This window comes from Aspergillus multicolor (assembly GCF_047715735.1).
Source record: "Aspergillus multicolor strain CBS 133.54 unplaced genomic scaffold BDW74scaffold_18, whole genome shotgun sequence".
In the NCBI taxonomy this organism is placed as follows: domain Eukaryota; kingdom Fungi; phylum Ascomycota; class Eurotiomycetes; order Eurotiales; family Aspergillaceae; genus Aspergillus; species Aspergillus multicolor.
The window spans coordinates 142,709-160,339 of NW_027395969.1; the positions used below are offsets into that span (position 1 = coordinate 142,709).

General features: G+C 52.1%; 6 protein-coding genes across 6 annotated transcripts; 3 read left to right on the forward strand and 3 right to left on the reverse strand.

Annotated features, from left to right (window-relative positions):
- Positions 1-12: 12 nt before the first annotated feature.
- On the forward strand, positions 13-2,648 carry BDW74DRAFT_155825 (Ran-binding domain-containing protein). Its single transcript, XM_073724900.1, has 6 exons — positions 13-329; positions 516-704; positions 786-1,306; positions 1,373-1,922; positions 1,977-2,287; positions 2,355-2,648. The coding sequence occupies exons 2-6, from the start codon at positions 647-649 to the stop codon at positions 2,418-2,420; spliced, it is 1,506 nt and encodes a 501-aa protein (XP_073582331.1). The 5' UTR covers positions 13-329; positions 516-646; the 3' UTR covers positions 2,421-2,648.
- Positions 2,649-2,796: 148 nt separating this feature from the next.
- BDW74DRAFT_155829 (uncharacterized protein) lies at positions 2,797-3,168 on the forward strand (the record flags this gene model as incomplete). Its single annotated transcript, XM_073724901.1, has 1 exon — positions 2,797-3,168. A coding segment is annotated over exon 1 (329 nt), but the record flags the coding sequence as incomplete, so codon positions are not given.
- On the forward strand, positions 3,153-6,495 carry BDW74DRAFT_155830 (ATP-dependent 3'-5' DNA helicase). Its single transcript, XM_073724902.1, has one exon. The coding sequence runs from the start codon at positions 3,475-3,477 to the stop codon at positions 6,412-6,414; it is 2,940 nt and encodes a 979-aa protein (XP_073582333.1). The 5' UTR covers positions 3,153-3,474; the 3' UTR covers positions 6,415-6,495.
- BDW74DRAFT_155831 (uncharacterized protein) lies at positions 6,491-9,500 on the reverse strand. The gene is made up of 3 exons (XM_073724903.1): positions 7,999-9,500; positions 7,135-7,928; positions 6,491-7,072 (listed from the first exon to the last, which is right to left on the reverse strand). Exons 1-3 carry the CDS (start codon positions 9,118-9,120, stop codon positions 6,796-6,798), a joined length of 2,193 nt encoding a protein of 730 aa, XP_073582334.1. The 5' UTR covers positions 9,121-9,500; the 3' UTR covers positions 6,491-6,795.
- Positions 9,501-12,533: 3,033 nt separating this feature from the next.
- Positions 12,534-13,235, reverse strand: BDW74DRAFT_179603 (phosphoribosylglycinamide formyltransferase; the record flags this gene model as incomplete). Its single annotated transcript, XM_073729511.1, has 2 exons — positions 12,534-12,779; positions 12,837-13,235. The coding sequence occupies 2 exons, from the start codon at positions 13,233-13,235 to the stop codon at positions 12,534-12,536; spliced, it is 645 nt and encodes a 214-aa protein (XP_073582335.1).
- Positions 13,236-13,998: 763 nt separating this feature from the next.
- BDW74DRAFT_168798 (RING-H2 finger protein) lies at positions 13,999-16,585 on the reverse strand (the record flags this gene model as incomplete). The annotated part of the gene is made up of 3 exons (XM_073726900.1): positions 13,999-14,112; positions 14,162-14,437; positions 14,492-16,585. The coding sequence occupies 3 exons, from the start codon at positions 16,583-16,585 to the stop codon at positions 13,999-14,001; spliced, it is 2,484 nt and encodes an 827-aa protein (XP_073582336.1).
- Positions 16,586-17,631: the final 1,046 nt, after the last annotated feature.

A 17,631-nucleotide genomic window follows, 5' to 3' on the forward strand; every position in this document is an offset into this window, starting at 1 on the left:
AGCACAGCAACTGCTGCAAATCGAGATCTTCGCTTTATCCCACTTAGCTTCTTCCCTCTTTCCCCTCACTTGTATATCCTGTGAGGCCTCCGCGTCGAGTGATTATACGCACCGAGTCCGAGTCCGTGTTCTGCGACTTGGCACGGCTTGCAATCGTCATTTCGTTGAGCCGCCGAGCTCTTGCGTTGATTGACTCGACTCATCCCACGACGCACGGCACCGCTACCGATCTGGTCTCGACAGTCGAGCATCGCTCTCGACTTAGGCTACTGATATATTTTATACCTGGGATTAGACTGCGGGTCTAGTTGGAGCTACGGATCGACAAGGTAAGCACTTTGTTTGCGCCCGACCATATCCTCGCACGTGCAAAGAAGCTTCGCAACTGCGATCGTCTTCAGCTGTGAGTACAGACAGTGACGCTCGAATTTGCTGAGCTACTCACTATGTATGAACTGCTTGTTTGGTCAAACTCTTCGGTTTCCTAGATAACGACCGGTGGGCTAATCTTGCAGATTTCGTTTAGCTTGCGTCGCTGATACCCAGCGCTTATCTATCTCAACTTTCACTGTGCATGCGCTACAACTCCATCCCTTTCTTGCGCCATTGAGGTATAAATATTAGATTTCCTGGAAAGATTTTCAAAATGGCGTCGGAGACTCAGAAAGATGGATTAGAGGTTGAAAATGGTGCCGTGGGTCAGGGTAGGTTGGGCCTTATCTTCAAGCAAGCTTGGTGATTACAGGACAAACCAGAATGACTAACAGCTGTGGTCGAATTTACAGCACCCGCCGACGACTCCCAAACCTCTGATAATGACGGCGGCGAGCGTCCGGTCCGCAACAAGCTGAAGGAGACGACTATCACATCCGCCCCAGACCAGGGCGCCGATTCCAGCAGAGCGAGCAGTCGCGGCAGAAAGCGGTCGTATGACGAGGATGAGGAAGAGAATGAGGACGATTCAGGCCATAGGCGGAAGCGGTCGCGGGACTCAAATACGGAGGAGATGGCGGACGCCGCGCCGGTACAGACGACAGCAGTGACGCTCAAGCTCGACGAAGATGAGGGCCAGCCGGAGTTGTTAAAGCCGCAGCATGAGTCGGCAAGCGCATTGAAGAAGAAGAGGAGCAGGGATCAGCTAGACAAGGATGAAGAGAAGGTCGAGGAGAAGGGGGAGAAGGCTGATGCCAAGGATACCGCGGAGGGTGGTGTATCGACAGCAAAGGCTGCGACTGAGGCTGCGGTCACCGTTGAAGGGGAACCAGAGAAGAAGAGGCACAGGGACGAATCTAGAGAACGGGCTCCGGTATGTATATTTGCGCCGGTGGCTCGTTTGGGTGGATTTGAATAACTAAACTCACTGTTTTGACAGGCCTCCCTTCCCAGTGCATTTGCAAACACGTCATCGGCATCGCCATTCGCAAACACATCGTCCACATCGCCATTCGGGTCAATCGGGGCCTCAACAGCGAAACAACCGGAGGAGGCCAAACCTACTACATCTGCGTCTGCATTCGCCTCGTCAAGCCTAGCTGGTTTTGCCAGCTCCGAGCAATCTCCGTTCGGCTCTATCGGTGCATCGACACCATCTGTTTTCAAGTCATCAGCCGAATCAACACCTGTGGATGCAGACAAGCCCGCGGCTACCGGATTCGCTGCCGCTGCTAAGCCATCGGGCTTTGCAGGACTTGGAGGGGGCTTCTCCGGCTTTGGTGGGGGCTTTGGAGCCGTAGCCGCGAGCTCAGGTGGCGGTCTGACTAGCTTTGCTGCCCCCGGTGGCTCTGCTCTTCTGGGCAGTTCTAGCGCGAAGGCATTTGGCGCTGAAGTAGACTCGGACGAAGAGGACGATAAGGACGATGAAGAAAGTGGGCCCGCGGAGTTTGAGGAGGATAAGACTGACGAGCGATTCTTTGAGCGAGAGAGTAGGCTTCCACTCGCCTTTTCTGTCTAGGGCTTCTTTACTAACAATGTTACAGTTCAAACCGGCGAAGAGGCAGAAAAGACGTACTTCTCCTGCAAAGCGAAGCTCTTCCACTTCTCAGACAAGGAATGGCGAGAGCGCGGCATCGGCACCTTCAAGGTCAATGTCAAGACAACAGACGGTGTTGAAGACAAGAAGTCTGCGCGCTTGATTATGCGCGCTGATGGAGTCCACCGCGTTATGCTGAACATGCCGTTGTACAAGGGGATGACGTTTGGCGATGTCAAAGGCAACGAGCCGAAATCTACGAAGCAAATCAATTTGGCTGGCGTGGAGAATAACCGTCCTGTTCCACTCCTGCTGAGGGTAAGTCACTCACGCGAAATGTGTGATTAGTTGTGTGGATGGATAGGCTAACTTGGTTGCTGAATAGACGGGGAGCGAGGAACAAGCTAAGGAGCTATACCACACACTTCAGGAGTTGTTGAAGCACCAGTAGACTGGAGGCTGACTGAAGATTTTCAGGCCCGTGGGCAATAAACAAGTCGTGTATGCGTATCCTTGGAATTGGATGATGTTAGCAAGGGGTGCAGGCGGCTTTTTGCATTGGGATTGCGAACTGGCGAGTACGTCGAGTCATATAGTAGTTGGCCAGCTGGATACTACTTTTTTAAATTTACCGTTCTCTAGTATTTACATATACAAAACGCATTCTTACTCTTCCTCACCTGCGCTCGACCTTGTACTCTGCAATGTACGCTATTCCATGCTTGGTTATATTGTTTCCATCTAAACACGTGACTTCGCGTTGCCTCGGCACCATTTTGGAGGCGACTTTCAGCGCTCTTTTCCTGTAGACTCACGATTTTCATCGACCACAATGGAGCGTCCAGATGGCTGGACAAAAAACGAGAAGTACAGCCCCATCCAATGACGCTGGATCCGCTCCAAAGCAAAACCACGATGACCTGGTCAAAAGCCAACAAAACTCGATCACCGACGCGTCGGCAACTACGCCGCAACCGCAGCCCAACGCAGAGCAGACCGGGACCACGAAGCGGAAACGGAAAAGGACCGTGAAGGCCACCGAAACTTCGACGTCTCAAGAAACGGCCGATGGCCCAGTAACCGCCGGAAACGACGGAACTGCGAAAATTGAGACTGCGGACTCTACGAACGCCCCCAAACAACCTGGCAAAAAACCCAGAAAGACCGCCGGTAGCACGAAAAAGCAGCCGCCGCGCAAATCATCTGCTTCCTGGCCGGACACCTTTAAGAATCTATCCCGCACCCACCGCGCACTGAACATCGTCTACACATTCTGCTGCACGCGGAAACACTTCGCCACGACATTCGACAATATCAAGAAGGCTGTGCAGGCGCAGAGCGGGACGGAACTTACGGTTGAGGATATTGCAAGGATTCGTGTTCTTATCCCCAGGGCTGTAAGGTTTGAGCATGTGGATGAGGCGCGCTTGGATGTTTTGAGTGCGGGGGAGAGGGAGGAGGTTAAGAAGTGGGTTGCGAATCCTGAAAATGGACCTGGCATTGAGATGGGTGGGGAGGGGGATGGAGACGGAGTCGTTCATGCGCTGCTGTTTGAGTTTCTGGATGGGGATCTTAAGAAGGAGAAGAAGAGTGCGGCTGCTTCCAGAGATAGAGACGAGGACATGAAGATGCCGGTTTACAGCCAGAAGCAGATGCTCAGTCTGATTGAGAAGCGAAATAAAAAGTTTACGGATGCGGTTGATGCGTTTCTTGTGAGATGTGAGGATGAGAATATTGATCCTGTCGAGCAGTTGGAGAAGGAGAAGGATGGCTTCATTCCTGTTCCTCCTGACTACGAGAGTGGATCTGGTTCTGGGGTACCGGCAAAAGTACAAGGACCAATACCGAAGGATCGCAAGACCATGGCTGAGATAATTGACGAGATGCGGAGCTTGGATTGGTATACGGGGCAAATTGTACCTGATGGACATCGAGCATTTGATGCGCAGCCGGCTGTCTATGGGGACTTGAAATTTGCGCTCTCGCAAGATCTCGTGAATGCGCTGTACAATACGAAGGGGATAACGCGCTTCTACTCGCATCAAGCGGAAGCAATTAACCACCTTCACGATGGGCATAGTGTCATCGTCTCGACATCGACCAGTTCCGGCAAATCCCTGATTTACCAGGTCCCCATGCTGCATGAGCTCGAGCAGGAGTCGAACAGCAGGGGCATGTATATCTTCCCCACAAAAGCTCTTGCGCAGGACCAGAAACGCAGTATGCAGGAGCTCCTGCAGTATTTAGATAATCTGGAGGGTACGATGGTGGAAACTTTCGACGGCGACACACCCATGGCAAGCCGCAATCTCATACGAGATGAGGCGCGAATCATCTTTACGAATCCAGATATGTTACATATTACGATTCTTCCGCAGGAGAGCTCGTGGCGGACATTCCTTCAGAACCTCAAGTTTGTTGTCGTTGATGAGCTTCACGTCTACAATGGTTTGTTTGGATCTCATGTTGCTCTCATTATGCGCCGTCTACGTCGGATCTGTGCAGCTGTCGGAAATCGACATGTCCGATTCATATCCTGCTCGGCCACAGTTGCTAACCCCGAAGAACACATGCGGGCAATCTTCGGCGTTGACGACGTGCAGCTGATTGACTTTGACGGATCGCCTTGCGGCCGGAAGGAGTTTCTCTGCTGGAATACACCGTTTAAAGACCCTGGTGACCCAACATCAGGACGAGGCGATAGTGTCGCCGAAGCCGCGCGAGTCTTCTGCCAACTTATCCTCCGTGGTGCCCGTGTGATAGCATTTTGCCGTATCCGGAAGCTTTGCGAGATCCTACTGCAAGCCGTCCGAAACGAATGCACCCGTCTTGAGCGGCCCGAGGTCGGGAACATGATAATGGGTTACCGCGGCGGATATAGCCCACAAGACAGACGAAGGATCGAAGCCGAGATGTTTCAGGGCCAATTACTCGGCATTGTAGCAACCAATGCCCTCGAGCTAGGCGTCGACATCGGATCTCTTGATGCGGTGATCACGCTTGGCTTTCCCTACTCGATTTCCAATCTCCGGCAGCAGAGCGGCCGCGCCGGTCGTAGAAACAAGGACAGCCTCTCCATCCTCATCGGCGACCGCTACCCGACAGATCAGTATTACATGCGGAACCCGGAAGAGCTCTTCTCCAAGCCGAACTGCGAGCTGCAGGTTGATCTTACGAACGAACTTGTTCTGGAAGGGCACGTCCAATGCGCTGCCTTTGAACTCCCCATCAAGCCAGACGACGACCAGATCTACTTTGGCTCCCAGCTGGCTGAGTTTGCATCTACCCGGCTTGTTCGTGATGTGATGGGTTTTTACCACTGCCACGAGCGGTTCAGACCTCATCCTTCTAGGTGCGTTCCGATCCGCGACACGGAAGACCAGCATTTCGCTGTCATCGACACAACAAATGCCCGCAATGTCGTCCTCGAAGAGGTCGAAGCCTCACGCGCCTTCTTCACCCTCTACGAAGGCGGCATCTTCCTCCACCAAGGCCAAACATACCTCGTCAAAGAACTCAACCCAGATCGCTTCTTCGCGCGCGTCGTCCGCGTCACAGTCGACTGGAACACAATGCAGCGCGACTTCACGGACATCGACCCCGTGGAAACAGAGCACATGCGCCTCATCACGCCATCTTCCCCTTCCAACCCAACAACCCCTACTCCCGTAACAGACCTCGAACTCAAGGTAGAAAAAGATAAGCAAATTCGCGCCTTCTACGGCACAATCCGCATCCACGCCGTGGTGTATGGATTCTTTAAAATCGACAAACGCGGCCGCATCCTCGACGCCGTGGCCGTCGATAACCCGCCCATCACACTCACCACGAAGGGCATGTGGCTTGACGTGCCAAAGTCCGCATTGCAGATCCTTGAATCCCGACGCCTGAATATCGCTGCCGCAATCCACGCCGCCGAGCACGCTATCCTCTCGCTCCTGCCGAGCTTCGTCATCTCGAGTCCCGGCGATGTCAGGACGGAGTGTAAAGTCGCGAAGAAGGAACTGGGCAAGGATTTGAAACGCGTTGTTAGGAAGGGAGGCGGTGATGATATTCCGGTTCTGCGGCCTCCGCACCGCCAGCGGCCTGCGCGGTTGACGTTCTACGATGCGAAGGGGGGTTCGTGCGGGTCTGGGATTGCGAGGAAGGCGTTTGAGTTTGTGGATTCGTTGCTCAAGCGTGCTGTTGCGCGGGTAGAGGCTTGTGTCTGTGTTGAGCCGAAGGGGTGTCTTGAGTGTGTTTGTGATGAGCGGTGTAAGGAGATGAATTCTGTCATGAGTAAGGCTGGCGCTGGGGTTGTTCTGAGGTGCTTGCTGGGTTGGGAGGTTGATGTCGAGGCGTTGCCTTGGGGTGAGGTTGATGAAGACGATGGAGGTGAGATGGGAGAGTTGGCGGGAGGCTTGGAGACCGTCGTTTTGGCGAGGGAGGTTCCGTTTAGGGTCTAAATGAGGGCACTTGACTACTTATAGACGATAGAGATACTGCTGTTCGGTGTCTGATATCACATGCCGACATCAGAGGTGTTCGTATAGAAAATTCTGAAATTTTTGCATATATGACGGTAACAACGTTGTGGGTATAGTGCGTCGAATCAGGAAAGGTACAAGGTAGATAGGTAGGTAGGTAGAAGGTGGTCGAGCATGCGACCGAGCTACGGCATGGCTCGAGCCGTCCTTGGTAGCCCTCATTTCTTAGAGAACGTAACCACTAACCATGTAGGAGAAGATTGCCGAAGGTGCCAGCGGCGCAGGAGCTGGGCACTATGTGACAACATAGTTAGTCTTGTCCGAATGCGACGGTTGCATCGAACGGCCATCGTCAGGCCACTAATTTGAGGCCGTGGGCTGCGGGACATCTGTGGTAGAAGCCGGGCTAGTTTCGCTCTCCGTGTCGTCAAGGTTGAGCTTCCCAAACACAGCTTTCATATCGCGCACACTCTCCCGGAAATCATCACGGGGATTGGTGGTTCGTTCAGCGGTCATTTCGCGGACCTGACGGATGATAGACGGATAATCTTTGCCGTCTGGAAGCCACCAATCGTTGACCTCCGGCAGCTGCCATATGGCGGCAAGAGCAGTTCGGTACTTGGCCGGAATCACATAGCTTGAGCGCATTCGTTAGCTTTCATGTCCCATTCAAACACCTTCACGAACAGCTTGACTCACCCATTTTGCTCCAGGGTAGCAAAGACCCGCCTGGCCCATCTAAAATGCCGATCATCCCGCGGAAGAAACATGCTTGACACCGTGATGCTGTTTTTGAAGGCAAATATATAGCCATTTTCCTTATCTGGCCAGCGTTCAATCGTCTCCATTAGCCGGATCAGTTCATATGACAGAGCCAGCAATTCATTCATTGAGTCCTGCTGTGTAGTCATGAGGAACTGGAACTTGAACATGGCTCGGCACGCATAATAGTCAATCCAGTAGATGTTGGCTTCCCACAATGGTCCGTAGTGCAAGCGACCGGGTACATAGGGATCAACAAGGTCATCTTCTGTCAAGGGCTGCTGGTTGGGAAAGGTTTCCACGACAAACTGCCCGGCATACTGGCTCAGGATGTCCTTCATTCGGTCTAAGCTTTGACCGAGTTGTTCATTCTCAATGAGAAAATCGCCATACTCGATCATGCCGCCCGACAGCTTGGCGTACAGCGACGCCAGCTCTAAGCCAAAGCGACGGCTGATGGAGGCTACCAAGCTCAAGTGCTTTTCAATGTCATCCGGATTTTTGGCTGCTTCCTTGATATCGTACTCTTCTACCGTGAGGTACCATTCTCGCCCAAGGACAAGCTCGTTCCCGGATACGATGCCAGCTGTTATATCAAATCGCGCATACCACTCAAAAAGATGCCTATGAACTTTGTCCAAACACGCCGACTCGGGCGATAGAAGCTCGCGAATTAGGAAATTGGCGGCCTGATGGTGATCAATTAGATTGACCCAGTCGCCAATGAATTCCTGTGTAAGATGATAGTGTAAGCAAATGTGTATGACAAGGTCAAACACATGATGGTTAATCTGCACATACCTCAAAGTTGACAAGCACAAGGACTGTGGCCAGAGTCGCTTCGCTATACGGTTCCCCGGACCCTAGTGATCTTCGTAATAATGATAGAGCCTTGTTGTAGTATTTGAGAAAGGAATATAGGTTTTCGCTCCGGGTTTGCACGGCGTGATGGTAGGCAGAGAACCCGACGACGGCGTAGAGCAGGGGCTCATACTGCAAGGCATGTTCAATGATGGTTTGGTCCACGAAGTCTTTACTGCGGCGGCGCATGAAGTAATGTCGATAGCTTATGGAGTCTCGGTGATATGAGATGTAAAAACGGAGATCCTCGGGTAAGTGGGCCGTGGTCGGGTCTCCGATAGTCTCGAACAGATGATATCCAACACTGTCCGATCGTGCACTCAACGAGCCATACCGGGATGACGCCTCAGTTGAAGGCGGCGAGCTGCTATCCTCCTTGAGACTGGGAACGGGGTCTGCCGCTGGCACAAGCTGCTGCTTCGCTCTACGACGGCGTAAAGACTGGACACTTTTCTTCTTAGACAACTTAGATTTCGATCCAGTTGGAGCGGTGGGCCCGGTAGCTGTCGGTGATTGATGGGTACTTGAACCGGGGCTACCTTCTTCCTCATCCTCATCCACAATTGGCGCTAAATCGAAAGTTCGAGTCTCGTCGGTGTCAACACTGACAGGACCCGATGAATCACTTCCGCGGGACTGCGGCCGAGAAGCCTTAGCCTTTGCCACGGAACGAGGTGCAGGTTTTGATGCCGGGCCTGTTGTACTAGGGTAGACGCATTCCCGGCTACCCTTTCGACATCGATCGCAAACAGGACGAGTCTCGTCGCACTTGATTCGACGGGACCGGCAGGTAAAGCAGCCGCTCCTAGTGCGTTTATGCTTTTTCTGATCCGGCAGGGGCTGGAGGAGAGAGGGCGTTCTGGGAGTGGCTGGGGTTAAAGGAACCGCAGGAACCTGCGACTGTGACTGCGGTTGTTGCGGCTGCTGCGGCTGCTGTGCGGACCAGAGCGCAACGCTCTCTGGATACTGGTTCTGACCCAAGATCGAGTATGCGGAGAGCGGGGGCGGCTCTTGGATGTAACCTGTCATGGAGGTTTGAGGCGGGTTGAAGGAATGTGCCATGGCGACAGAGGGAGGCTGCACTGCATCCACGGGGTAGGTAGGATGGAGGAGGAGAAATCCGGCATAAGTTGAAGGTGGGAAAGAAAGAAGATTCAAGGCGAGAGGGGATGAAAGTAAATAAGATGCTGCATCCTTGGTTGCGGTGGAGGGGATGCGGTGGCGGGACGCAAGAAGCTGGAAGGGCGGATTCGAGGAGCGACAGAAAGAACCGGCGGAACAAGAGAAACGAGAGTCAAAGTTGGATCATGGATGAGATGAGGATTGGGGAGATGAAGGGAAGAGGAGGAAGACGAAGGTGCAGTGGAAGTTGAAGGGCCAGATTAGATTTGGAAGATGGGGGCAGATCTCCGGAAGGGGCAGGAGTCCCATCAACTGCCAGAAGTCTTAATAGACCCGGTTATTATTATCCGATTGAAATTATTATGGCATGAATTGCCTTTGTGTTTTTGACTTTTTTTTATTTATTTTTGGGACCGCCTGCGATCAACCCTATTATGGATCAGCGTGTCATCCTAGACCGTGACATACTCTACACTACAGCAAGCAAGCAAGTCGTATTGCTAGCTTCAGGCGCGCGAAGAAATCACTCAACTCATTATGCAAAAGCCGAATCGATCATCTGAGTCAGTGCAGGAGACAGATCATTCTCGATGAGGACAAAGGCAGAGGCAAACAGAGCAGTAGCCAGTGTCTGAGTCCGGGGATGGTGCCTGATAGAAGGCCCCGACAGGGCCGAGATAGACTGGCATGGAGGGGCAGCTAATCCTCAAGCAGTTAAGACTCCTCCATTAGTGGCCCTTCCGGGTGGAACTGATCAAAATGACGGTGCTCGGTCATATCCTGGGAGACTGAGCTAACACCCGTTTCCTCGGAGCTCTTTTTTATGATTCGACCCTGAAGAGCTTATGATGAAACAGAGGAGGGAAGCCAAGCGGCCGGCTCCCTGTTCATCTCCGCCCTTGTTCTTGACCACATTGTAGTATTAGGTGCATCATATAGGTGTGTGGACGGGCCACAACCCACTGCATTGGACGAACCACAAAGGGCGGTCTTGGGTTTATGCTTGGGAGTTGGATTCTCTGAGCAAAGGATTTGACCACTTGACGCCGCATGGAAATGCAACGCTGCAAAGTGGGTAATATCGATGTCAATGTCTGATTAGGCAATATTAGACGGGATACTTGGAAATGGAGTCTAAGACCATGAGTAAGATTTGAAAGTGCTCCATCCCCGGAGTAAAGGAGGACCCTATGTCATCGTGGATGCCGTGCACTCCCGCCAGCCCGGCATCCTGACTCCTGACTCGTGATCCCTGTGCAAATCATCAAAAGTCTAGTTGTGAGTAAGCCCAGAGCATGAATGGGCTTGGTAGTTAGTTCGAGATGCTTGTGTACATAAGAGTGCGGTACGGAGGTCTCCGGTTTCCTAGGTCTGTTAGGTCTGCTAGATGCCGGTCAGTCGATATGGTTGCCGAGATTCGTCCACCGGTGGAGCCGGGAAAGACCTGAGCCTCCAGTTCAGATTCTAATGTTGTATATGTACTCCACAGCTGTACCCTTTCTTCCGAAATAAGAGCGAGAAAGTGCATCACGAGAGAGACTTCTAAATGCAGCGGAAACTCAACAGCTCCGCGGATCGCGCGCGGAAATCGGCACTTGTTGGACACTCCTGATCGGCGAAGGGATCTGACAGCTCGCAGCAAGCATTGTCCGTAGGACAGTTCGTAATCGTATACATTTTTCGCATGGTATCTTGGTTTGCTTTTTATCGGAACTGACGGCTAAATTTTCAGGATCTCGTGTCAACCACGGTCTATCATGCCTCGAATTAAACTAGCCACAGGCAGCACGGACGTGGAAGCCTGAAAGGTGGGAACTCGTGCCTTGGTCGGTTGGTCCGTTCTCCGTTCCGCAGTTTATTTGTGGATTCTAGGATGTCACTCGATGAAAGTGGAGGCGCTCTTTTTGTGTGGGAAATTAAGATTCACGTTCATGATCAAGATGCGACTCCTAGCGGGACCGTGACAGGTCTTTCAGCCCAGGATCTTTAGCCTCGTCTTAGCATGTCAGCAACCAATGGCTCGGCGGAGTATAACAATGCCCTAGAAATACTTTGCAGACAGACCTAGATTGAAATAGGATGCGTATATCGAGCCACTGATGTGCGCATGCAACACGGCCATCTTGTTCGACTCGCCCAGCACTAATGCTTCACGACAACCTAGGTAGTAGGACAGACGTCGTCGTGGACAGTGAGACAGATGGGGGAATAGCTGCGCAGCGTGATGATCCCTGTCTGCTCCTCAAAGGAATCAATCCTTGTCGATGATTGAATAAAATGGGTGCTTATACACCGTATTCTGATTTGATTGCAGTACAATCCTTAACGCCGAAGCACAGTTTAGCGCCGTTTATCGGGCTTGCTGATTTTTGAGCTTGGGCCTCGTATTGTGGCTTCTTAAGCTTCGAGAGCGGTTCATGAAACGATAGATCTTCCACCGTCATTCAGGGGCTCCTCTGCTTGTTCGTCGAACTCAAAGTCGACGGATGAAATGAGCTTGGGAGTCGAGACCGAACCAAGATCTACCTACTAAAACTAGTAGGGGTTCAAAGCCCCGAACTCGTTCAGTCGGTGACCACCAACCTGGGAATCCATATTCCAACCGCAGGATCGTTATCCTGGTAGGTTGCCGGGACGCATTCCACCTGATGATATGAGGGGTCTATGACGAGGAGGCCGATTGCCGACTAGGATTATTTGTGGGATCAGGATGCCAGCCATTATCCTGTTCGAACGGCGGAGGGAGATCCGCTGAGAGTCCGGGATGGTCTAAGACTCGTGCTTGCATTAGTCGGTGACAACATATCATCTCCGTTCTCGGTACTTTCGACCGGGTTTTTACTACTTACCTCATTGCGAAACTATCCAAAGCTATCGAAGCTGACATGGGCCAGTGTTGGCGTTACCGTGCAGTTGCAGGCTTGCAGCAGATGAACAGTGGCTTCGTGACTGGCTGGAATTGGAAGAAATAAACCTGACCGGCAATCAAAATGCAACCACTCCTTGAGGCCATGACAACTTTTCTTTACTATCGTGGACGAGGAAGTTGCGAGACCGCCTCTGTGAGGTTGGTGAAGTTGGATTCAAGGATTGGCTTTCGGCACCCCAGTCCCACAGCACACAAGTATGCTGTGTACATGCAAACCAACCGGGGAGCCAATATCCACCCTTTGTTCAATATACACCGTGGATAGCCGCAGATATACCTCTAATGGACATTGCCCATTGTCTCATGCCTTGATATCGACTTGATATACTCTATAAACAGTGCCCCAGCAAGCTATATTACAAATTGGTATCATGATGCTCGTCATTTTCACTATACTTGCCTTCTTGGCCAGAACGTCCCGGTCCTAGGATTTCGTTGTCCGGATCTCCTCAATGGTCTTCTGTAGCCCCTCAATGACAACCCCCCACTCTATTTCATGCACCTTTTGCTCAAATGCATGCAAATCCTCATCAGCCCCCTTCACAAACGGTATCTCCTTGACAAGGATCGGCTTCCCCATGTCCACCTCTGATATGACATTATGGATCATGACCCCCGTCCGCTCAATCTTGCCATCTAGCCATGCCTGGTGAGCTCGTTCAATGGCATTCTGCAGGAGTCGATCAGCAACTAGACGTGACTAGCCAAGAAATGTCGAACAACTTACCGCTCCGTTGAACTCGCCTGGCAACGCCGGGTGCAAGTTCACAATCCTAACACCCTTGGCCTCCAAGGGTCCCAAGAAACCCTCCGAGAGCACATGCATGAACCCCAAGCAGGCCACCAAATCCGGTTTGTCCTCTAGCACCAGTCTCGCAAGCTCCGCATCGTACTCTTCTCTTGCGCGTTGTACACCCTCTGGCGTCGCGGGTTGTTGCTTCTTGTACTTTACGAGGTTGTGGTACTGTGTGGGGATGTCGGCACGTCGAGCACGTTCCAAACCAAAGGCGTCTTTGCGGTTGGAGATGACCCGGACAATTTTTGCGGGGAGGGTAGTATCATCGATTACGGCCTGGAGGTTTGTTCCAGAGCCGGATATGAGAACTGTCAAGTGAATTGGATCCATTCCTTTTCACTTTTCGGCTTTTTTCTTCAGGGTCGTCGTTGTTGTCTTTTGGATTAAGTGCGGACTTCGGAGGTGGTAGATTTTCTCGACAATTGAACACGGCTAGGTCTCTGCCTTGAGTAATGCCCGTTGATAATTATTTTAGGTTCGCTGGCAGGTGTAAGCCGGTTCTGGAAGATCAATTGAGTGGAAGGGCAATGTGAAGAAGGCGTTATCGAATTTATTGACCAAGCTCTGATCATTTTGAGCGCGGGGCAGATTAATTTAGTCATCAGAACCAACGCGGGGCCTAGGGTGTTTATCGCATACATAATTCTGGGACCCTAAGTAATCTATCAGATCACAGAGTTCCGTAAGTGATGGAATTCAATGGACGGTCTAAGACCTGCTAAACTAAGCAAAACGCTCTATGCTACCAGGAGAATAATACAGCTCCATGCTAAAACCCGTAGCCCCAGACATCATGAGAAGGTAGACGGTAGGATATCCCATGACGAATCAAAGTATCTAGTCAAATCCACGCGCATCAGCGATACAACTTGACTTAAAACCAGCCATAAAAAATGATATGTCCTTGAACCGCATCCTTACCCCGACGACCAAAACCAAAACGACGCAATGCAACAATGGATATCCGAGGTGAAGGACAAAAGATGCAAAGATATAGTAATGCTGCTAGAAACAGCGCCATGCTAAATACACTAAAAAAAAAAAAAAATTAGAACCGGATTCGTGTAGTAGTAAAGGCCGTGGAGCTAAACAATCAAGCGGCGGCTGCGCGTGGTGTGTTTGATTGTTGCGATGGTTCCGCGCCCGACTTGTCAGCAACACCCTGGCCCCGACACAGCGGGCAGGAGTTGCGACCTGTGGTTAACCACTGAAATACATTAGCTTTAGTACGAAACCACGATGCCAATTTGACGTACCTGGTCAATGCAGTCACGGTGGTAAAGATGTTCGCATTTCGTCAGCTGCCGAAGCTCCTCCGACGCTTCGTACTCACTGAGACAGATCAAACAGCGCTCGCCTTCAGAAATCTGAATAGTACCATCGCCATCAATAGCCTCTGCTGATAAAGAGCCACCGTACTCAACCACACAAAACAACCCTCCTGCAGAAGTCAGGTCTTCCTGAGTAGCAACTGGCGGCTTCACAGGGCCAAGAAGCGACGACAGTAACACCATATCTTCATAAGTCGGGTTCTGCACGAGAGGTTAGCAACTTGTACTTACCAATGGTAAATCCTGAATACTTACATCAGTGAATAGGCTGGGCGCTGCAAAAGCAGGGTGATTTTCGGAAAGGTTTGTTCCAACAACGTAAATCAGCCAGCTTCTCCCAGGCGCTGCGTTGTGATTGTCAGGCTCCACTACTCCGTTACGCCTCGCTGCCCCGGAGCCTAATTGCTCGCGATGGCGCGCAAATTCGGAGTCACTTCGGTGTCGCTGATGAGTCGCGTTGACTGGGAAACCATGTTCCGAGGTATCTACTGTAGGCTGCATAGAACGGTTTTCATTGAGCTGTGGCAGGATGTTCGAGGGCATAGCGGACGTGCTAGACAGCCGGCGGCTGGGAGTCGAAGCACCTGACGAAACAGCCGAGAGTCCCGGCTCCGCCGGAGTAGACGGCGGTGGATGGGGGCCTGGAGGACTTTCAGATACAACCGATGGCAGCGATGAAGGTCTGCCGTGGTTACCAGCATCAGACAACCGCCGTGCTGTGTTTGACATCGCTGACTGAGGCGGAGCATCATCGATTGCAGAAGACGCATTAGGGGGCGCGTGACGACCGAGTACGTTAGCGTCTGGTCGTGACCCGGCACGAGGTGGGAAGGCCCCTGGCGTGAGGAAAGGTAATCGGAGGAGAGCATCCAGGCCACCGGGAAGTCCCGCAGGCTGATGATCACCACCAGCGCCATTTCCAGTTGGAACAGACCTGACTCCAATCACAACAAGGGTAACAGTTCGGCCTTCGGATCCCTCAGGTTGGTGATCAGTCTCCATGGATTCGCCATTGTTAGCAGTATTGCTTGTGTCGGTCCTTGCACGATTGGAGGCGTCGGACGATCGAGAACCGTCGGAATTGGCAAACCGGAAGACTCTCATGAAGTTCACCGGTGTCGAGGGCCGTTCCTCCTCTGCGGCGTTAGTCGTATCCCCGGGTGTTGGCTGTCCAGATGCAGCACGTTGTAAGCTCTGGATAAATCCCTCTAGAGAACCATCTGACCCTTCGTTGCCCAAAGATGGAATATTGGGCAACGCCGGACCAGTCCCTCCTGAAAGCTGGGTAGCGATGTGAGTAGCTGCAAGTTGAAGAAGACGCGACAGGGGTGTTTGTTCCTCTCTACGCAAAGCTCTGGCTGGCCGTGCCCGCAGTAAACTCGGGAAATGCCGGGTACTAGGTTGATGCTGAGGAGAGAGCATGGTAGAGGCGGGCTGTGGTTCTGGTACTGCAGGTTCCACGGAATCAAGCTCGTGAGGTGTATCAAAATCCATGTGGCTATCAATGGGCCCAGGATGAGGGATGAATCCGACCGGGTCGGGATCGTGAAAGTGATAAGGATGTTCGGTACCCTGCTCCAGCGCCAGATCAGACGGGGGCGGGCCAAACATTTGAGCGATGGGATTTGGTAGAGCGTGACCAACCCGACGTAGACGGACAGGCCGTCGCCAGTTCCATCCAGTCTCAGCTGGCCCCTCTGTCGACGAGCCGGAAAGTCGCGAATGGCCGTTGTTGCTCAAACCTGCCTCGCTCCGTGGAATGAAATAGGGAGCGCGAAGCGACCGCCGTCGACTACTGCCCCGTGAGCTCAAAGAAGCGAAAGGGCTAAACCGACTACTACTTTGATTGATCTCCGATCTTGGTATGGTCCTGGAAACGATGCCATGCCGATGAGCGTGACCTTCCGCGGGAGTCTCCTCTTCACTGTTCAAAAGCCCTCGTATGACAGAGTTTGGCAGAATCCTAGAACCCAGTCTCGACATGGTAGACTGTCTCCTTGCCGCTCTAGCAAGAATTGCAGATTGATAATTCTGCTGGCTGGCTTCGAGATGGGACCCGGTTTCTTCCTGAATACTCCCCATCTGTCCCGAACTGTCCGAACTGCCAGGATGCGTCATCAAGGACTGCAACGGGTCATCCGGGGACGCCGTGATGCCGGAATGCGCCATGTGCACATCGTTGTCTATATTCTGTCCCGCCTGGGTGTTGGAAGCCCCGGCCCGCTCCGTACTTTGACCGTTACTCATTTCTTCATCCCTGATACGGCTATGGCGTCGTTGACGAGGTATGGATGATTCGTTTGAGAGTTGGTGGCGATGTTCTCGTTGAGTAGAGGAAGACTGTCCCATAGTAACATCGACGTGAAGGAAGGGCGTGGCGAAGGAGCTTATAAACCACCTAGTGCCATCCGCAGGAAGATGACTAACAAGGCGTTGGTATCAGTAAAAGCCCAATGACAGTTGTGATCAAGAAATAACATAGAAAGTCAAGAACAACGTCAAAACAGGAATGCAAATCTGCTATGGAGCCGATGACGGAACACCGGAAGCTGCCCACTCGACGCCACCAGTACAAAATACAGTGTCACCATGTGACTGAATAGCCAGTGCACTTACCATTGGGTAGTTCAAGCTGGACAAGAATTGCTCAACCAGACTCGCGCTTTGGGGGTTATGCAAAAAGTGTTGTTCGTCGCAGTCTGATTGCGTCTCGGCGGGCTGAGGAGTAGGGTGGCGGACTGTCTATGCAAGCCGTCTCTAATGAACGCTGCAGTGGATGCAGTGAGGTCGATCAACGCCCCAGTACGGAGTGTCAGGAGATCTCAGGATTAGAAACGTATTTTCCGGATTCGATGTTGAAGCGAGAAAATGAACGGCAAGGCAGACGCCGAAAAGATGCGCCAAGTGTCTAAGGCGCACGAGAAGCGTGTGATAAGACCGCTACAACAGCAATGAGTCACGGAGAATCAGGGACAGTAGGCGCGCGAACAAAAGGAAGTAAAAAGTCTAGGTGAGCAACGCGGAGGAGGAAGGGGGGGAAGCGGAAGAAGGAGTTGAGAGGAGGGAGGCTGATGGCAGATGATGTGACGACGTAGATGGAGGCAGGTGAGCGGGCGATAACGTCTCTTCCTGCCGGTCGGGTGCTGACAGTGCAAGGGCCAAATATAGTTATGTAGTACCACGTTGGTAATCCCTACTCGATGCTTCTACGAGAGTTTCGGAATCAATTCGGTTGGCTCATATGCCTGATTCAAGGAATATAAATAGCTTGGAAGTGACCAGAGCCGTGGAAAGGAGTGGTTGAGCATCACAGACGTTGGATCCCACGGCGGATTCGGTTCTTCGATTTGGGCTTAGTTCCAAACGGCCGCCAGGCTTGTATTAGTAATTACCCC